At 33.5% G+C, this 18,434-nt stretch overlaps 1 protein-coding gene and 2 long non-coding RNA genes across 4 annotated transcripts; 2 read left to right on the plus strand and 1 right to left on the minus strand.

Moving 5' to 3' along the window:
* The first annotated feature begins 3,922 nt into the window (after positions 1-3,922).
* On the plus strand, positions 3,923-8,866 carry LOC110898507 (N-alpha-acetyltransferase 50). The gene is made up of 3 exons (XM_022145301.2): positions 3,923-4,133; positions 7,835-7,957; positions 8,417-8,866. The coding sequence occupies exons 1-3, from the start codon at positions 3,980-3,982 to the stop codon at positions 8,632-8,634; spliced, it is 495 nt and encodes a 164-aa protein (XP_022000993.1). The 5' UTR covers positions 3,923-3,979; the 3' UTR covers positions 8,635-8,866.
* A 2,940-nt stretch (positions 8,867-11,806) lies between these two features.
* LOC110898506 lies at positions 11,807-13,540 on the plus strand. 2 transcript variants are annotated; one of them, XR_002569453.2, is made up of 4 exons: positions 11,807-11,924; positions 12,819-12,910; positions 13,000-13,160; positions 13,275-13,540. It is a non-coding gene; the product is annotated as an uncharacterized LOC110898506 (long non-coding RNA). The 2 variants fall into 2 exon arrangements; XR_004877440.1 differs by lacking the exon at positions 11,807-11,924 and adding an exon at positions 12,345-12,674.
* A 2,715-nt stretch (positions 13,541-16,255) lies between these two features.
* LOC110898505 lies at positions 16,256-18,018 on the minus strand. Its single transcript, XR_002569452.2, has 3 exons — positions 17,850-18,018; positions 17,287-17,355; positions 16,256-16,487 (listed from the first exon to the last, which is right to left on the minus strand). It is a non-coding gene; the product is annotated as an uncharacterized LOC110898505 (long non-coding RNA).
* Between the last annotated feature and the right edge of the window lie 416 nt (positions 18,019-18,434).

Here is an 18,434-nt window from a genome sequence, read left to right on the forward strand (position 1 = left end):
GAGTCCAATGATATATAATGTACAAAAAATCACACGAGTCTAACCGTGCAGTCGGTTTGTCAAGATTGTTAGCAGAACAAATTCTACACTCAAATGCGTTTAAAACCGTACACGTCAGCTGGTTAAAATTCCACCTTTGTCTTAGATGGCCGCACACTACCCTTTGGACCGCACACTAATTATTTGGACCGTACATGTAAGACCCTTACTTCTATTTAACAGTTTTCATATAAGTTTTGACTATAAATGTGTATTCACGTTTACACATCCATTTGAAAAATACGGGTTTATTAAAACATTTTAAGATTTAAAACAATACAACATAATATATATGAGTTCGTCGTTTAAAGATGACGACGAAACATAGTGCGGAAGCTTGTATCTTGATCGTGTTCGGTTCTTTCTTAAGCTTGATCGTCATCCGGCACTTCAAGATATACCTACATTTCATAAAACATGAAAGGAGTTAGTCATTCTTAGTTTATAACGTGTTTAATCAAGTCCGAATGCCAAAACGAACAAGAAAAACAAGTTTTTCCAACTTCTGTATCCCTCGCAGGGCGCGACCGAGTGGAGCATTCCTGTTAAATTCTTCGTGACAAATTGTGTTTTTTTTTCTCAAACAAACAAACAAACCCCCAATTAGATAATAGCAATTCTTAGTTAAATTCTTCTACACTTACCTCAAATTCCTTTCGGATACGACCTTATTTACACGTACTAGTGTTGGTATTTCAGTTAAAATAAATACTTTTGATTAGCCCACGACAGCTATATCATCCATCAGCAAGCTAGTATCATTTATTGTGTCATGTCTCGTTCACATGCACGAAGGTGCAAAACCATTTAGTGCGCTGTTGAATATTGGTGACTGCTTAAGGATGTTGATGCTATTGTTCGAACCAGAAGCTCCAAAAAAGGCATGCCAAATCCAAAGGTCATGGGACGCAACTGTCTCGAGCATTAACGTGGGACATCCTTTGTCATCTTACATATATCGCCAATTCCATGTAATTAACATATTTTACATGGATGATACATACAATCAATTTTGCCCAACAATCCTGAAAATCAATGGATTTGTGATTAGGACTCCAGTAACTGTGGGTCACTTTCGTTAGGCATTCTAAGATATTCTTTGGAATGAAGTTCGATCATATACTCACAAAAGGATCATAACAACATGTTGGGCGTAGTTTCACCGATGCGTACGTATTCATCAGTTGCGTTACTAGCAAAACTGTATGCCAATCGCCGCAAGACGGATGTGCACTTTTGGGTTGGTGATAGACCCTTTCGATTAAACGCATCTGTTCTTTGTGTAAAGAATTCATAATTGTCTGACAAATCCTTTATAATTTGAAGGAACATATCGCGACTCATATGAAGCCGACGATTAAAAATAGTTTGCTGGGAACGGCTCTAGAGCAAAAATAGTCTTTCTACAAATGACACTTTGCATCTTCACGAGCTCTGTTTATTACTTTACGCTTCCTTACAGATTGAGAACTTGCTCCTTCTTCGGTTTGACCCATAAGCGGCAAATACATGTTACCGTCATTGCAAAGCAATTCTTCATACTCCTTCGCAACTAGTTGCATGAAAGTAAAATCATTATTATGAAACATAAAAGGAAGTGATGTTAGAGATTGCGGTGTTTCTTTGTCATTGGAACACATTGTGTATTATGAGAACTTTTAGAGATAGGATGGAGTGAGTTTAAGGTAAATGGAGTATTTATATAGTGGTAAAAAGTTTTTTTTTTTTTTTTTTCAAACAAAATAGCTTTCGTGTGTGGATATTATAATTGTTGGAGTGATTTGGGGGCCCACCACCACATCCGGAATTCTAGACCACACATCCAGACTACCCTTACATACCGACGCCACAATGTGTACAAACTCATCACCTCATACGGGTTCTGTCCATGCCATCCGAACTTTGAGAAAAACCTCATATTTGACCATTTGGGTGCATTATTCTAATAATAACACTTTAAACCTTGTAAAATCTCTCATAAACACTCTTACCCCTTCCATGCTTGTCACTCTCCCTCTCTCTATAAAAAAATCTAATGATAATACTTTAAACCTTGTAAGATCCGTCAAGATCACTCTCTCCCTCTTTGTATTCTTGGATCTCCCTCTCTCTATCGAAACTCTCTACAAACTTTTCTCAAATGAAGGATGTACGGGCTTAGTCGATAGACTTGAAGCTCTGGAATACTACTTTGCTTTTATACTTATACATGGCCCTAAAGTTCCATTTCTCAAGTCATTGAACACCATTTTTTGGTGTAGTCATGTTTAATTCTACAAGTTAATTTTTGTTGACATTTTTGTCATTTGACAACATAATTTGATAACATGCACCATCATAAATAATTAAACATAATTCCCAAAATAAGTATCTAATATCCCGAATATCTAATAGAATGAAAATACACATGGATGGTTTCTGCAAGAGGCACATCATCATCAAATCACAATATATTTTGAGGTTTATTTTTTTAACGTGTTCTCTTTGGAAGAAATTGTTCGGACTTGTAAAACACTAAAACTAAAACTAACTGTTCTTACAACTCTCTCTTGTCATACCAAATATGTTTCTTATAGTTAGTTCCGACGTCTTCATTCTTAACTTTTTTTTTTTTAATTTTAAGGAGTTGAGCTATTTTTAAGACTTTGTATTTCTTTTCTAGATTAGTCAAATAGAAACATATATATATATATATATATTTGAAGGAGAGAAATAGAAAGAAAACTTATATTAGTTAAGAAAACTAAGAAACTCAAATTAATGGACCTCATTTTGCCACGTGTTACATTTTTTTGCAGATTATACTGTGTAACAACCAGAGGCTGCCACGTATTACGTGTAACAACTTTTGCAAACTTTCAGCTTGTTCTGAAAAAGTAAAAGTTGTTACGTAACACATGGCAGACTCTAGTTGTTACACGTAACACGTCTGCAAAAAAATGTAATAGGTGGCAAAAGGAGGTTCATTCATTTGGGTTTTTATTTTTTAACTAATATAAAATTTCTTCCTGTAATTTCACATAAGCAAATGACAAAACACACATCTTCCATAAAACTAAAAATAAGTGCCGTTTATTTCTGTTTTTAAAGTGATCACTGACTTTTAATAAATAGTAAATTTTGATCAAGGTTTGGGGAATATTAGGGGTGATTTTTTTTAAAGGCATTCAATTTCATTCAGAAAGGAAAACACCAGAACACAAAAAGTTATGTACCTGGGCTGAAGGTATACAACAGCATAAAACCAAGCTAGATTCTCCATTCCTAAAATATGTTTTTCACTCAAAGAGCACCAAGAGCCTTGATATCATTCAATGACTTTATGAATAAAGTGTTATGAACAAAAGCTTGTTATCAAAATTCAAAAGACCGAGCTAAAGCTAGAGAAAGAAGAATGCGAGCTATCTCAAAATCATTAGCTACCTAATTATCTTCTTCCCGTCGTCTAAGTAAACGATTATTCCAACTTACATTGCCAACTCTCATACTTTGCTAAAACTACAAAAAAGACCCACTATTTACACAGAGAGATTAGAATTTAAGAATACTTTATCTTTTCATTTCTAGCTTTCCAGATGCACCAACATGCTATAAGAATCACTGTTTTATATATTAGCTTTTTTATCTGGCCATTACCATGGGTAAGCTTATGTTAGGGGTGATTATATTCGGGTATAACCCACCAAAACCGAAACCCTAAACCAAGACTAACCAAGACCGGCTTGTAAATACTAAATAGCTCGAATAAATTAAGGCTGGTTCTCATAAAATAAAGATCAATCAAAAACTACAAGGACTAAAATGAAACACTAAGAAGTAAAAGGAGGTCAAAAGTAAACAAAACAAAACACCAAATCGCACTATAAAACTCTCCAATTCCAACAAATCCCCTTTCAACAAACCACAATCTTCTTCATCTTCTTCTCCAATACGGATCAATATGGGTGCAGGTCGTGCAGTTTCAATCTCATTAGACGGAGTGCGAGACAAGAACCTAATGCAATTGAAGAAACTCAACTCCGTTCTCTTTCCCGTTCGTTACAACGATAAGTATTACGCAGATGTTCTTGCATCCGGCGAATTCACCAAGCTAGGTATATCATTCTCCTCAAATTCAACATTTTTCTTGATGGGTTTTTGATTTTATGTTGTTGTTTTCAAAGGGTGTTTGATTTTATAGGTTATAATGATGTCTTTTTTGAGGTTTGTGTGTGTTATGATGATATAAAGCGATATTGGCATTAGGGTTTCGAACGAAAAAAGATGTTTTTCTTAGAAGGGTTATTGGATTTTATCGCCCTTAACTATTGGCTATTGGCCGCTGCCACCCCAACTATCACTTTGACGCCCGCCACCCCCAACTTAACATTTAGTGTGTTCTGTCACCAGATCACTAACTTTTGATCCGACTATTATACTTTTGGGGGTGTCCTAAGATTCCTAAAACCTTCCCAAGATCCCGACGACACCCTAAAAAGTGTAGTAACATGATCTAAAGTTAGTGATCAGTTAACGACATGGTGACAGAACACATTAAGTGTTAAGCTGGGGTGACGGGCGTCAAAGTGATAGTTGGGGGTGGCAGCAGCCAATAGCCGATAGTTGGGGGTGATAAAATCTAATAACCCTTCTTAGAAAGAAGGTAGAAATTTATGATTATTTGTTTTGTAAACTGGAAAGGCAAATTGGAAAATAATAATCCCATCTTCCTGAAATTGGCCGATAATAATCTCAAGTCAGTTATTAGCCAATAATAATCCGACCTCGTCCAATTTTTTTGTAAAATAGTCTGCCGTTAAAATAACTTAACGGAGTTAAGTGTTTTTCCGAATTACAAACCGATTTTTAGGGCTTTTGATCAGAACGAGGATACGAGTCGATTGATGTAAAACTTACCTCGAAATACTGCCCCAAACCCACGAAAACAGTACTTCAATTTGGGGTTTAACTTCCAATTAACAAAATTCAAGCCATTTCGAACACAATTTCGAGGTAAGTTTTACATCAATCGACTCGTATCCTCGTTCTGATCAAAAGCCCTAAAACATTGGTTTGTAATTCGGAAAAACACTTAACTCCGTTAAGCTTATTTTAACGGCAGACTATTTTACAAAAAAAATTGACGAGGTCGGATTATTATTGGCTAATAACTGACTTGGGATTATTATCGGTCAATTTCAGAAAGATGGGATTATTATTTTCCAATTTGCCAACTGGAAATTGTATTGGTTAATATGTGTTGCTTGCTATAAGTTTTGATTTGGTATAGAATGAGAACTAGTTTGTAAAGCTAGGGTTTTTCTTTAGAACGGCGTAAAGCTAGATATGATTCTCATTTAGGTCATCTTATAAATGTATATTTTGTTCTTGGTTGAATTGTTTTATCATCTGTGGAACATTTATTATCATATACTGTTCTTGGTTTAAAAAATCGTGAAGCGCACAAAAGCGACAAGGTATAAAATCAAAGCGCGGAGCGCAAATCGCAAAAGCGGTGGGCTTTTTGTACGCGAGGCGCAAGGTGCTTATATATTTTTTTATGTATATCCTATAGGCGTTTAGCATCACTTGCCGAAAATATAGGGATAAATGAGGTTTATATATGATTTAATGTATAAATCACTTAATGTACAACCATTTTAGCTACATGTATAACACTTTAAAGCACAAAAACACGTTCTGTACAAAAAGTGCGCGCCTCAGTGGGATTTTTTTTTCCAAAAAGGCTCGCTTTTTGTACAGATCTTGCCTTATGTCACACAAGGCGCAGCTCTTTGCGCCTAGGGTCGCTTTGCGCTTAAGGCGTGCTTTTTTAAACCAAGATACTGTTTAGGTTTTGCTGATTCGGGTTGATGTGGGCATGGTTGTTAATAGCGGCTATAGCGACCGCTATAGCGCGCTATGTAGCCATGCGACGTGGTGTCGCTATATGGGTCATAGCGACAAATAGCGATGATAGCGATTGTATTTTTTTTTTTTTTTTTGATGTAAATAGCAATTAGATATAACTTTAAAATAGCTGGATTTATAGGCTTTTGTTAAATATACATGTAAAATAGCATACATACAAGGGTATTTTGATGTAATATACATATAAAAAATTTCAAAATTCTTTTTCTAGTGTAATCGCTATTTATAAAATAGCCGTCGCTATTTGTCGCAATTGGCTACGTAGCCTATAGGTGCCTTGTCACTATTTGTCGCTATTCGCTATCGACAACTATGGATGTGGGTAGGGGTTTATTGCAATGCTATGGTATTTTGTTACGTTATGTTGATTTCGGTTGATGTAGGTAGTGGTTTAATACATTTTTACGGTACCCTGCTTAGGTCTTGCCGGTTCGGGTTGATGTCGGTAGTGGGTTAAAACAATGCTATGGCGTTTTGTTTTGGTCTTGCCGATTCTGGTTGATGTGGGTAGTTGTTTTAATACAATGCTATGGTATTTTGTCATGTGTTTGCATCTGTGATCTAAGATGTATTCTGGTGTTCTTCACTTAGGGGATCCGAGACTTTAATAGTAGTTTTTTTCTTTTTTTTTTTTTAACTTCTGTATATGAACTGGTTTAAGATGATGAGTTATTTGTTGTCTCGTGTCTACATTTATAAAGAGAAAATCAAGATATTGATTTTTATGGGTGTGCAATACCGATATAACCATGTCGGAAACAAATCTCTCATTTATCAATGACTTTTACTCTTGTATCATACATAGTTATTAAAGCGAGCGCCTAGGCGCAAATAAAGCCCCGGGCCCAACAAATCGCCCTGAGTGCGCCTCGCGCCTTTAATCTTCAGGTTAGTTCATAATCTTCTTCATTGTTATTAAAGTGAGCGTCCAGGCGCGCCTAGGTGCAAATAAAGCCCCGGGCCCAACAAATCGTCCTGAGTGCGCCTCGCGCCTTTAATAACTATGGTAAGTAACTTAAACTAATGTGATTCACAAAACCATATATGCATATGTATTGTTGTTCGTGTATGTGTTATAATTCGCGTATAGAATGCAAATATTTAGAGCTTAGGTGAGTAAAAGTAGGTACGTGACCAAAGATTACGGTATGCCATGGCTATATGCGTTAATTTCTTCTAACATGGTCATGGAGGTATACTTTCGTAATTATCTTATTTTTTAAATGTTAGGTTTAGTTCTCGCCCTTCATGTTGTATGTGTAGCTGATTTTTAAAGTTCGTTTAATGTTAAGATTCGGAGAAACTATGCTGGAAATAAACAAATCATCCTAGCCATGGTGCCTGAGTTTAATTTAGCGATACATGAATAGAAGTCAAAGATAAAAATATCTTATATTATGAAAAGCATATGGTTTTAGACAGCAAGTCATCATTTCAAAATGCTTGGTTTTAAAAAGCGAGAGGCACGACGAGGTCTAAAACCGGCGGGCTTTTCGTACCTGAGGCGCAAGCTAATTATATATATTTTTTATATATGCCATGTATATCCTTTAGGTTTTTAGCTTTCCCTACCCAAAATATAGCTATAACTATAAGTAAGGTTTTTGTATGATTTTAGTTGCATGTACAAGCCAAAAAACCCAAGGTACAACAGTTAAATGCATAAAAACGGCTTGGGTACGAGAGACCCGTGCCTCAGGCCAAAAAACCTCCGAAAAATCCCAAAAAAGCACGCCTTTCGCTTAAGCGTGTTCTTTAAAACCAAGGCAAATTGAAATATCATTAGTAAGAAAGTGTGAATGAAAATAAAGTTTCTTAAGCAATCCAGCATGCTCATAGTTTCCAAGGCTTATTTGTTTTTTTTTTTTTTTTTCTGCCTTTTCAGCATATTACAGTGATATTTGTGTGGGCTCAATTGCATGCCGACTCGAGAAGAAAGAAGGTGGAAGTGTTCGTGTATACATAATGACATTAGGTGTTTTGGCACCTTATCGTGGCCTAGGTATCGGTGAGTATCCTAAATCTTTAGTTTGACCTCAAAAGTCAAAAGGGTACCTTGGATTTTTAAAAGGCTTAAACTATCTACACACTTGGTGTGTAGATAGCCATCCCAAAAAGTGTTTTTTTGTCCTATATGCACACCCTATAGTGTCGAGCTGTGACCAAAGCGCGGCGTTTTGGTCCGGTCAATCAGACAAAGACTGACGGGTTTGTTGACAGGACCAAAACGCGGCCAAAGCTCGGCGTTTTGGTCAGGTCAACAGACCCGTCAGTCTTTGTCTGGTTGACCGGACCAAAACGCCGCGCTTTGGCCACAGCAGGGTATGCATATAGGACAAAAAAACACTTTTTAGTGTGCATATAGGCACATTGGTGTGCCAATAGGTATACCCTTTTTAAAACATCCAAGTATCACGGATTGAGAGCCCATTGTCATGACTAACAATGTAGTTGATATTTATGGCAGGTACAACGCTGTTAAACCATGTTCTCGATCTATGCAGCAAGCAGAGCATTGGTGAGATTTACTTGCATGTGCAAACAAACAATGAAGACGCCATCAGCTTTTACAAGAAATTCGGTTTTGAAATCACCGAAACGATCCAGAATTATTACACAAACATTACCCCACCAGACTGCTATGTTGTTACAAAATACATCGACCCGCCTCAACCCAAGAAGTAAACGGATCTCCTCACAAGTAGAATCATGAATTGAGATTTTGCGAATTGGAAACGGATTCTTGTTATAAGATTTTTGAGGATGTTGATCGCTATATCCAGTTTTTTTTTTTTTTTTTTTTTTTTTTTTTTTTTTTTTTTTTTTTTTTTTTTTGAGGCGCATTTGCTCTTGATCTTTGTTTGTTGAGACTAGTATATTATCTATCATCTGTAAGAATGGTATCTATTCAAAGTTATCATATTACTTAATTGGGTATTTCAGTAGGGGTGTGAATTTCTGACACGACCTGGAAACACGACACGAACTTAATACGAAATTCGTGGGTTTGCGTTTAGTCTAAACGGGTTCGGGTCAGTTTTAGGTTGAACCCGCGAACCCGTTTAGCTAAACGGGTCAGGTTCGGGTCAACCCAGTCGGGTTGGCGGGTTGACCCGTTTAACTCATTTCTATTATATTTTATTTTTTAAAATATGTTTTATGTTATAAATTAAATTAGGTGTGTATTTTATGCTATAAATATAACTTAAAAATGGAAGTTGACATAAATTTTTATGATTTTAATGTAATTTTATTATATAAATTTGTGTTTTTTTTGTAGTAGTAGTGTTAATTTTAATATATTAATTTTCTGAAAAAAAATAAAAAAATACAAAATTCGGGTTGAACGGGTCGGGTTCGGGTCAGGTTCGGGTTCATATGTATGACACGATTTTCGGTTTTGGGTCGGGTTCGGGTTCGTCTAAAATTTTCGGGTTCGGGTCGGGTTGAACCCGCCAACCCGCGAACACGACCCGTTTACCACCCCTAGGTATTTGTGTGTGTTTTCTAAGTGAAAACATGTGTTTAGATGTCTGCTGATGAATGTTCTGGCTGAGTATAATGTTTCTTATGTATGCTGTCTCGGTTTTGGGTACGCTTCCAATCAAATGCTAGACTTTTATTACGATGAAGCTGATGGATGGCACCAGCTGGGTCGTTTTCGTTTGAGGTATGTACATGCATAGATTTCCGCTCATAAATAATGCTACAGGTTGCATGATCCATTGAACAAACGCTACGGGGGTTGGCACCCTAGTCCAAAATGAATAAAGCTGGTGCAGGGCTGCTGTGTGTGGCGAGCCTGCGGTTCTGTTCCATGTGACCTTGTATCTGGTTGGGTCTATATAGCATGGATGTTAAGGCTGATATTGTAAAGCATTTTTGCACATGACATCTCTGCTAACATATTTTAGTGATTTGGGACCATGGTATCAAAGCAAATGAGTAGAAATCCTACTTTTGAGATTGTGTTCTTGATTTTCTTTTTCAGTTATAGCTATGGTATCAAAGCAAATGAGTAGAAGTCATATTTTAGTGATTAGGGAGTAGGGACCATGGTATCAATACATGTTTTTTTTGAGTTAATTACACAAATGGGTCCTCTGATTTATACATAGTTTCACCTTTAGGTACTAACTTTTTTTTTTAACAGGTTTAGGTTTTATGGTTTCAATTTTTTAACACCTTTGGATACTAACACCAAAATTATCAATATAATAACTAAAATACCCTTCCATTCTTTTTAATTTTATCAATGTAACACATTTGGGTATTAACATCTAATTTTATTTAAGTTTAAATCAATTTTACAATTTTTTTTATTTTCATCTTTTTATTATATCTCTTAATTAACATAAAATATATCTATTTTTTTATAAGTAAATATTTATATATAATTCTTTAAGAAATGATAAATAATTTAGCATGATAAAAGTTGCTCAAAATCTTAAATAATTAAAAATTCAATAGGTATAATAATAGTTGGTAATGTGCAAATAAATTATTATTAAGATATTAGGTTAAAACTCCGTGTATTACACTTGTTTAATATATAAAACTTAGTTTTAATTTTTGTAATTTTAAATATATGGGATTAAATAATATAAAACCAATAACAATAATAATAATAATAATAATAATAATAATAATAATAAAAGACTGTATCTCATCGAAACTAAAGTGTTTCCTAAGCACATAGATACACAAACAAAATAGAGACGTCATGGTTTAATCACACCGTCTCAAAATGTGCCAAGTAATTGATCGTGACAAACAAATCAGATTAGATTATACATTTTTACGATTTTACTACAAAATATATTAAATTAGTTGTAGTTATTTTTAAACAGTTTTCTCGATTATGCTACATATTTTGATATATTAATTTAACTAATTTTCAGATATTATATTCGTGCGTTTTCAAGATTGCTATGGATTTTAATAGATACTTATTATATCATTTGTTTCATTATTTAATTTATATTTTAAAAAGTTTTTATGTATTCATAATATTAGTCAGATATTTATCTAGTATTATTTAGTAATATTATTAATAAATAAAAAATGGAGCGGAGTTTTTTTAAAGATATATCTTTTTATTATTTATTATATAAAATTACATTTATGCAAAATAAAACAAACAAATTAAAATGTTATAATAAGTAAATAGCACATCAATGTTAATTTTTAAAAGATTTGACTGTTTGTATTAACATATGACATTATGTGTTATTCAATATATGCAATATACGAGTTTTTTTAAACATATCTTTTTATTATATATTATATAAAATTATATTTATGTAACCCGTGTAATACACGGGGTTTTAACCTAGTTTATATTTATAAATAAATAAAATAAATAGATTTTATGTTAATTAAGAAATATAATAAAAGATGAAAATAAAAAACATAGATTTTGTAAAATCGATTTAAACTTAAATAAAATTAGGTGTTAGTACCCAAAGGTGTTACATTAATAAAATTAAAAAGAATGTACGGGTATTTTAGTCATTATATTGATAATTTTGGTGTTAGTACCCAAATGTGTTACAAAATTGAAACCATAAAACTTAAATCTGTTAAAAAAGAAGTTAGTATCTAAAGGTGAAACTAGGTATAAACCACAACACCCATTTGTGTAATTAAGTCTGTTTTTTTTTTTTGTATAAGTACCGCACAAATGTATATATGTGTGGGGTCCTCGGGGGGCAAAAGTGAAATTGCATATAACGCAAAATCAATTTAGGTTTGATTAGTTCAAATTTGTGCTTGATTGTGGATAAAGTTAGGGTTCATGTACATCAATATTTGTCATCGTTAGTTTTTTTTTTCAGATTTATTTAATTTTTTCCAATCTTTATCGTTTTATTCATACTGATTATTATTGTCTTCTGTGTTATCTACTCAAATCATAATAGACACTTTTGCTGGAAGTGGACAATCAATTTTCTCTGTTCTGTTCAAGAACAATGGTGAAAATTTCTTTATATGTTTGGTATATTGGTTTTTATAAGGTTGTAAATGGCTTGATATATTTATGCAATTATGCGGATGTCATGAATATCCTTAAAGATGAAATTCCATAAATTCTTAACTTCTCCCATACCATTCTTTAATTGCGAATATTCATGAATTTTTAATTTGTTCAACAACGTATTAGCTTTGTGTTTCTGTTAATTTATTTCAACAGATTATGGGTTTATTTATGCAGAAGAAAACATAATAATAAGATGCCAATGTTTAGGAGTTTATTTATAGGTACATTTGATTCAAAGACCTTGGTCTATATGTCCTCAAGCCTATTAAATATGTGGGAATATAGATTTGGCTGGTATGGTCTCTTATCATATAGATCAGTCGAGGATGCTCTTTCCACAAGTGTAAACACAAGTTTAAGAATCCTTTTCATATCATTAGATGCTTTCTATTATAACATGAACTTTTTATTGTAAACATGAAAGATATTTGGTTTTGTTGCTGCAAGTGGATGATTTTTATGTGACCATAAGTTAAATCAATATGAAAAAGAGAAGCTTGCAAAATCAAGAAAAACAAAAAATAGGTTCAATTTTATAACTTAAACTAAACCCAATTCAGTTTAGATGATTATAGAGCTTCTGGAACTGAAATCTAGGATGCTATTGAAGTTGCCATTGTTTGAACCCTTGCTGACCCTAAAGAGGCATCTCTCTATCATCTATAGCATTATATATAAAAATCAGGTTGTTATTATAGTATAATAGATTTCTTAATTATATATGACTTTGTAGGCACGAGCTAGAATTATAGAGGTTCATTTCTTAATTATATATCGCGCCTTATGAATTAGTTGTTATTAAGTACAATAGTTTTGAAAATTTGAACAGATTTTGACCCTTTGTGAATGCAAAGAAGACATAAAAAATAAAGTTCACGCGATGATCGATAAATTGGCTGAACATTTGCAGAGCTCACGCCGGTAAATAATTAGCTTTACTGATTTTGGAATCATCATTGTCATTATTGTTATTATTTATAACTCAATAATGTCTTTTTATCAAAATATAGATGAACAACTTGCTATTGCTAAGGAGATTGGTAGACGACTTCGTATGGGGCAAACACGCACCCTTCTTCTTTACTTGGTGGCGACAAGGATGCATCTATAGCAGTTCACCTTATTTAAGAGCTGATTGAGGAAACTGATGAATTTACTGGACTTTTCCTAGGTTAGTGATTATTTCTACCCTTTTAATATTAGTGTAATTATTTTATCCTTTTATCAGTGTAATAGTATTATTTAGTAGTGTTTTTATGTGGAATCTTTTGATCTGAATATGCAGAACTTAAGTATGAGATGTGAAGGATTTACAAGAAAGAATGTGCATTTGTAGAAAGATAGGTGATGGTGTGAATGATGCACCTGTTTTTAAAAAAAAAAAAAAAGCTAAAAGCACACTTTGGTAATTGATGTTGCTTAGCTATAGATGATGAAATCGTGTAGCAGACTACATTTGTTACCAATTGCGAATCTGCTGGAGAGAGCCACATGTATTTATTTTTTAATTTTCGAATATTTGTTATGCGGTTAATATTACTATTTTTCATATAGTTTGCTCACTTAATATTCATGATTTGTAGTATGAGGGATAAGATTGAGACTCCAGAAGAGATTTAGTTTAGGAAATCAGTCAAATAATTTCACTTCATTTTTGTTTGTTATGATTTACTTCAAATTGTTAGGTGTAGGTGCTCATTCAAAGACAAGAAAATAATTATTTACCATAATGTAGAAGGCTATATGTTCTGTTGTTTAGGATCATGTTTGCTTTATGCAAAGTGAGGTTTTTTCTTTTTGGTCATCACGTTCGGGAGAGAACATATGTATATTGTATTACATTGAGATCCATTTATATTGCACACTATTTTTTATTTACTTAATGAACTTTATTTTTATTATATTTTTGTGTTATACAACTTAAAATTATTCAACCCGTGTATCACACGGGTAAATAACCTAGTTTATAAATAAATAAAATAAATAGATTTTATGTTAATTAAGAAATATAATAAAAGATGAAAATAAAAAACATAGATTTTGTAAAATCGATTTAAACTTAAATAAAATTAGGTGTTAGTACCCAAAGGTGTTACATTAATAAAATTAAAAAGAATGTACGGGTATTTTAGTCATTATATTGATAATTTTGGTGTTAGTACCCAAATGTGTTACAAAATTGAAACCATAAAACTTAAATCTGTTAAAAAAGAAGTTAGTATCTAAAGGTGAAACTAGGTATAAACCACAACACCCATTTGTGTAATTAAGTCTGTTTTTTTTTTTTTTTTTGTATAAGTACCGCACAAATGTATATATGTGTGGGGTCCTCGGGGGGCAAAAGTGAAATTGCATTAATTTTAACATTACTTTACTAATTTCGTGAAAATATCGTTAAAAGCGGCGGACGGTTAATCATGCATCATGTGGTGACGTTGATAGCCGAAAGACAAAAGAGTACATGCACTAATCGGCATTTGTCCCGATTGTTAGGTATTATGTGCCTTGTGTTCAAGGCTTGATGCAAAACTACAATCAAGCCGGGGATTTCACTGGAAGCAGTCTCTCTATTCTTACGGGGTAGAGGTAAGATTGTCTATATCTTACCCTTCTCAGACCCTACCTTAGATTTTCTATTGGTGGAATTTAACCCTACCTTAGCTTTGCTATTGGTAGAATTTACTGAGTATGATGATGAGATCGCACAAATGTGATGTGTACATAAAATGATTCCGTACCCATACTCATATCGTGTGCAAATTAGAAGTAATCATATTTCTATCAATCTTTGTAAACAGAATACTAAATTGTAATTTTAAAGACTTGATTTATTTGGGTCTTTTTATATATTCAGATATTCTTAGTTAATTGTTTACAGCTCATGAGTAGAGGTGCACAAATCGGATAATTTTAAAAACCAGATTGGATTTTATCCGATCCGGATAAGTCAACTCTCGGTCAGAACCGGTTTCAAAAAAATCCGGATCGGATTTTATCCGAATCCGAGGTTCCAAAAGGCCGATCCTATAGCATCCGGATCGGATTGGAGAATCCGGATTTTGTTTTAAAACCAATAAAAATCCGGATTTCGGATATTTTAAAACTCAAAAAACACAAATTCGTAAAGAACATCAATATATTTTTTATTCGATACATAATTCATAGAAACAAAGATTCGTCAAAAAAACATCAATTCATTAAAAAACATAGAAAAAAGATAATAAAACCATAAATGTATTTTTTATTTGATACATAATTTATAAATGTCTTCGTTGTAGTCGTATTCTTTGTCTTTCATAGTAGTAGTCTTCATACTTGGTTCATTCTTCATAAGCTTCATCGTAAGCTTCTTCTTCGTCGGATAGTGGAGTCGTCGCTTCTTGATCTACTTCATACTCATGGATTTCTTGTTCAATGTCGAGTTCGCCTTCGAGCTTTGCAACATCTTGTACACGTTCTGCTGCAGCCAAATGATCCTTTAAGCAAATGCACATTTCTATAGATTCAGGTGTGAGCCTCGTTCTTCTCGAATAGATAAAAGCCTGCCACTAAGAGAAAAAGCAGATTTTGAAGCTACTCTGGAAGCTTGGACGGTTAGTAGGTCACGGGCCATGGCTGCTAAAACGGGATATTGGGATTCCCTCCCTTGCCACCAAGCCAAAATATTACGCTATGTTCCTGAGTTTAATAAAGGAAAGAAAAGGGAAGAAAGAAAGTATAGGGAGGAAAGAAAGTTTATCTTTCAAATTTGGAAAGAAACAAAATTTTTCCATTCTCTCACATCTCCATCTCTTCCTCTCTTTCTTTCTCCCCATAAAAAAAATCTCTGGAACATCATAACTCTTTTCTTTCCATCCAAATCTCTTATCTCTCTTGAAAATAAAACTCTGGAACACAGTCGGTTCCAATATACCTCCCGAGCTCGCTACTTGGTGTGTTTCCCCGAGCCCGTTACTATTTTCGTTTCTTAAAGTATTATATAAAAAATTTAGCTTCGGGTTCCTACTTGTACTATCACCGCTTGAACCCGAAGCCATTGATTCGTGTATGTTTGATTTAGAACCATATTTATTTAAATAATGATCAAACATGTTTTGAAAAGCCATGTTAAAATCTTTTTTTGCATTTCGAGAAAAGGAAGGGTCCTCCTCATGCAAATTTAAATTATCAACTATCGCTTCAATTAAAGTTTCAACGGGTAACATTAATGGTTGGGTTTGTGGCACAAACACAAGTAACAACCGGGGGGGGGGGGAGTGTAAGACCTTTAAAAACATTGGGTAATTTACTTGAAACATATATCACTTTATAAGTATCTTTTACCAAATATCCACAAAACGATAATTTACATGGATTTTAAATATTTTCAACAAAACTACTTCTACTTATTACACATAAGTTTCGTTTCAAAAGGACTATTATAATTGCGGAAGCTTTGATATTTGTGTGTTCGATCCTTTCGGGTACTTGATCATCATCCGCAATTCGCTACCATCACCTATAATCCAGAAAATTTTCAAAACATTAGTCATTGATGTTTATAATGTGTATTAACAAGTACTAAAGTCAAAACACATAAAAGAACAACATTTTTCCAGCTCTATGTAGTGTTCACTGTACAGTAGGAGTATTCACTGTACAATAGGGGTTTCACTGAATAATAGGAGTTTTCACTGTACAGTAGGAGTGTTCACTGAACAGTAGGGGTTTTCACTGAATAGTAGGAGTTTCCACTGTACAGTAGGGGTTTTCACTGAATAGTAGGAGTTTTCACTGTACAGTAGGAGTGTTCACTGAACAGTAAGAGTGTTTCAAATTATTCGACCCGTTTACATTAATGAGGTATAAAATGTACTTATAAGCTCAAAACTTCCATAAGAACCACATCTTATCATCTGTTTACATTACGAAACATTAAACTAAAACTCAAGTGCCGATAATAAGGTACATATGTCCTAATTTTTCCGTTTTAACTTAATTAGCAACGTTTATCACTTTAACTTACCAAAGTTTAATACTTTGGTGATTTTGACCCGTTTGATTTCACTAGCGAATCCATCGCCCTTTTTGAATCAAACATATAGTATCCGAGTCAATTTAACCCGGTGAACTTTTAAGTGGAATCCACCACTTTCTTCTTTTCTATATTCTCGACATTTCTACCTTTTCGTGTTTGGATACTACAAAAGAAATCCTTCGTTTTTAGTATTATCCAACTTTATAATGATTTAATTATCATTCTACAACTAAGCATAAAAGTACTAAAACCAGATATTACGAAGCGAATAGCCGCGTACCTTTTCAAAGCTTTCCTTTTAAGCGGTTATCCGACCCGCCTTGTCCACTTGATGATCCACCTAAATCACCTATAAAATTTGATTCGAATATATTGTTTAGAACTCATGGTTCAATATTCGATATCTCATACTCTTGTTTAATCAATTAAACGATTATTTCATACTTTTCAAGTATTTCAATTCATTCAAGCATTTTATCGAACATCTAGTGTGCATACTTAGTATTCTAACATTGTCATGTTCATGATTAATAACTTTAACCTTGCTTAGGCATAGTTATTCGATTCATATATCAAGAACACTATAATCACACTATAATTTGCATCAATCAACATCCAATATCACAAGACTACATGAATTCTTCACAAAAACCCATATACCCTTACATGACAAGTAATGAAACTCATGAATTATGACATGAATAAATCAATTCATAGTCTAATACTCCTTCCTAGACTTGTATTCATCAAAATTTACCCATAACATCCACTAATTTACCACTAATTTCTGTTATGAGAATTCAAAATCATCCCAACATCATTATATCTAAAAATTTAACATACCTTGTGACCTACTAAGTATGAGGATCACAAATTCAGCCTTGATTCACCTTCAATTGGGTTTTATTTCTTGGATTTTGAGTGAATTTAGAGGAGTTAGGGTTTTGAAAGAAGGAGAGTTCGTCCCTGGGTTTCTGATCGTTCTAGACACACACAAAATGTGTGTCTTTGATGTTTATCCAGATTTTGAACAAAATATCTTTCAAAATTTACACAATTAGTCCCTCAAGTTTCCAAGTTAATACAATGGTTATAATTCTTTGATTTCCCCATCTTTTAAATTAAGAATTTAACTAGGTTAATTATTCCTAGTTTCGATTCTCATTATTTTATGATTAATATTCCAACTTATACATGTACAACAAGATATATAGTTTAATTAATTTAGGGGTGTTACAGGGGGTATTTCTTTAAAATATTTTTTTAAATTTTTCTCTCATTGGTAATTTTACATGCCTATAACGGATGAAATAGACGGTTGTCGGTTGGTAGGGGTTGGACCCGTATCTAGGGTTGTCCAATTTTATTTGAAACCCGAAACCAAATTATAGAATACCCGAAAAACCCGAGCCCGACCAACCCGAACAT

This window comes from Helianthus annuus, chromosome 13 (assembly GCF_002127325.2).
Source record: "Helianthus annuus cultivar XRQ/B chromosome 13, HanXRQr2.0-SUNRISE, whole genome shotgun sequence".
Taxonomy (NCBI): domain Eukaryota; kingdom Viridiplantae; phylum Streptophyta; class Magnoliopsida; order Asterales; family Asteraceae; genus Helianthus; species Helianthus annuus.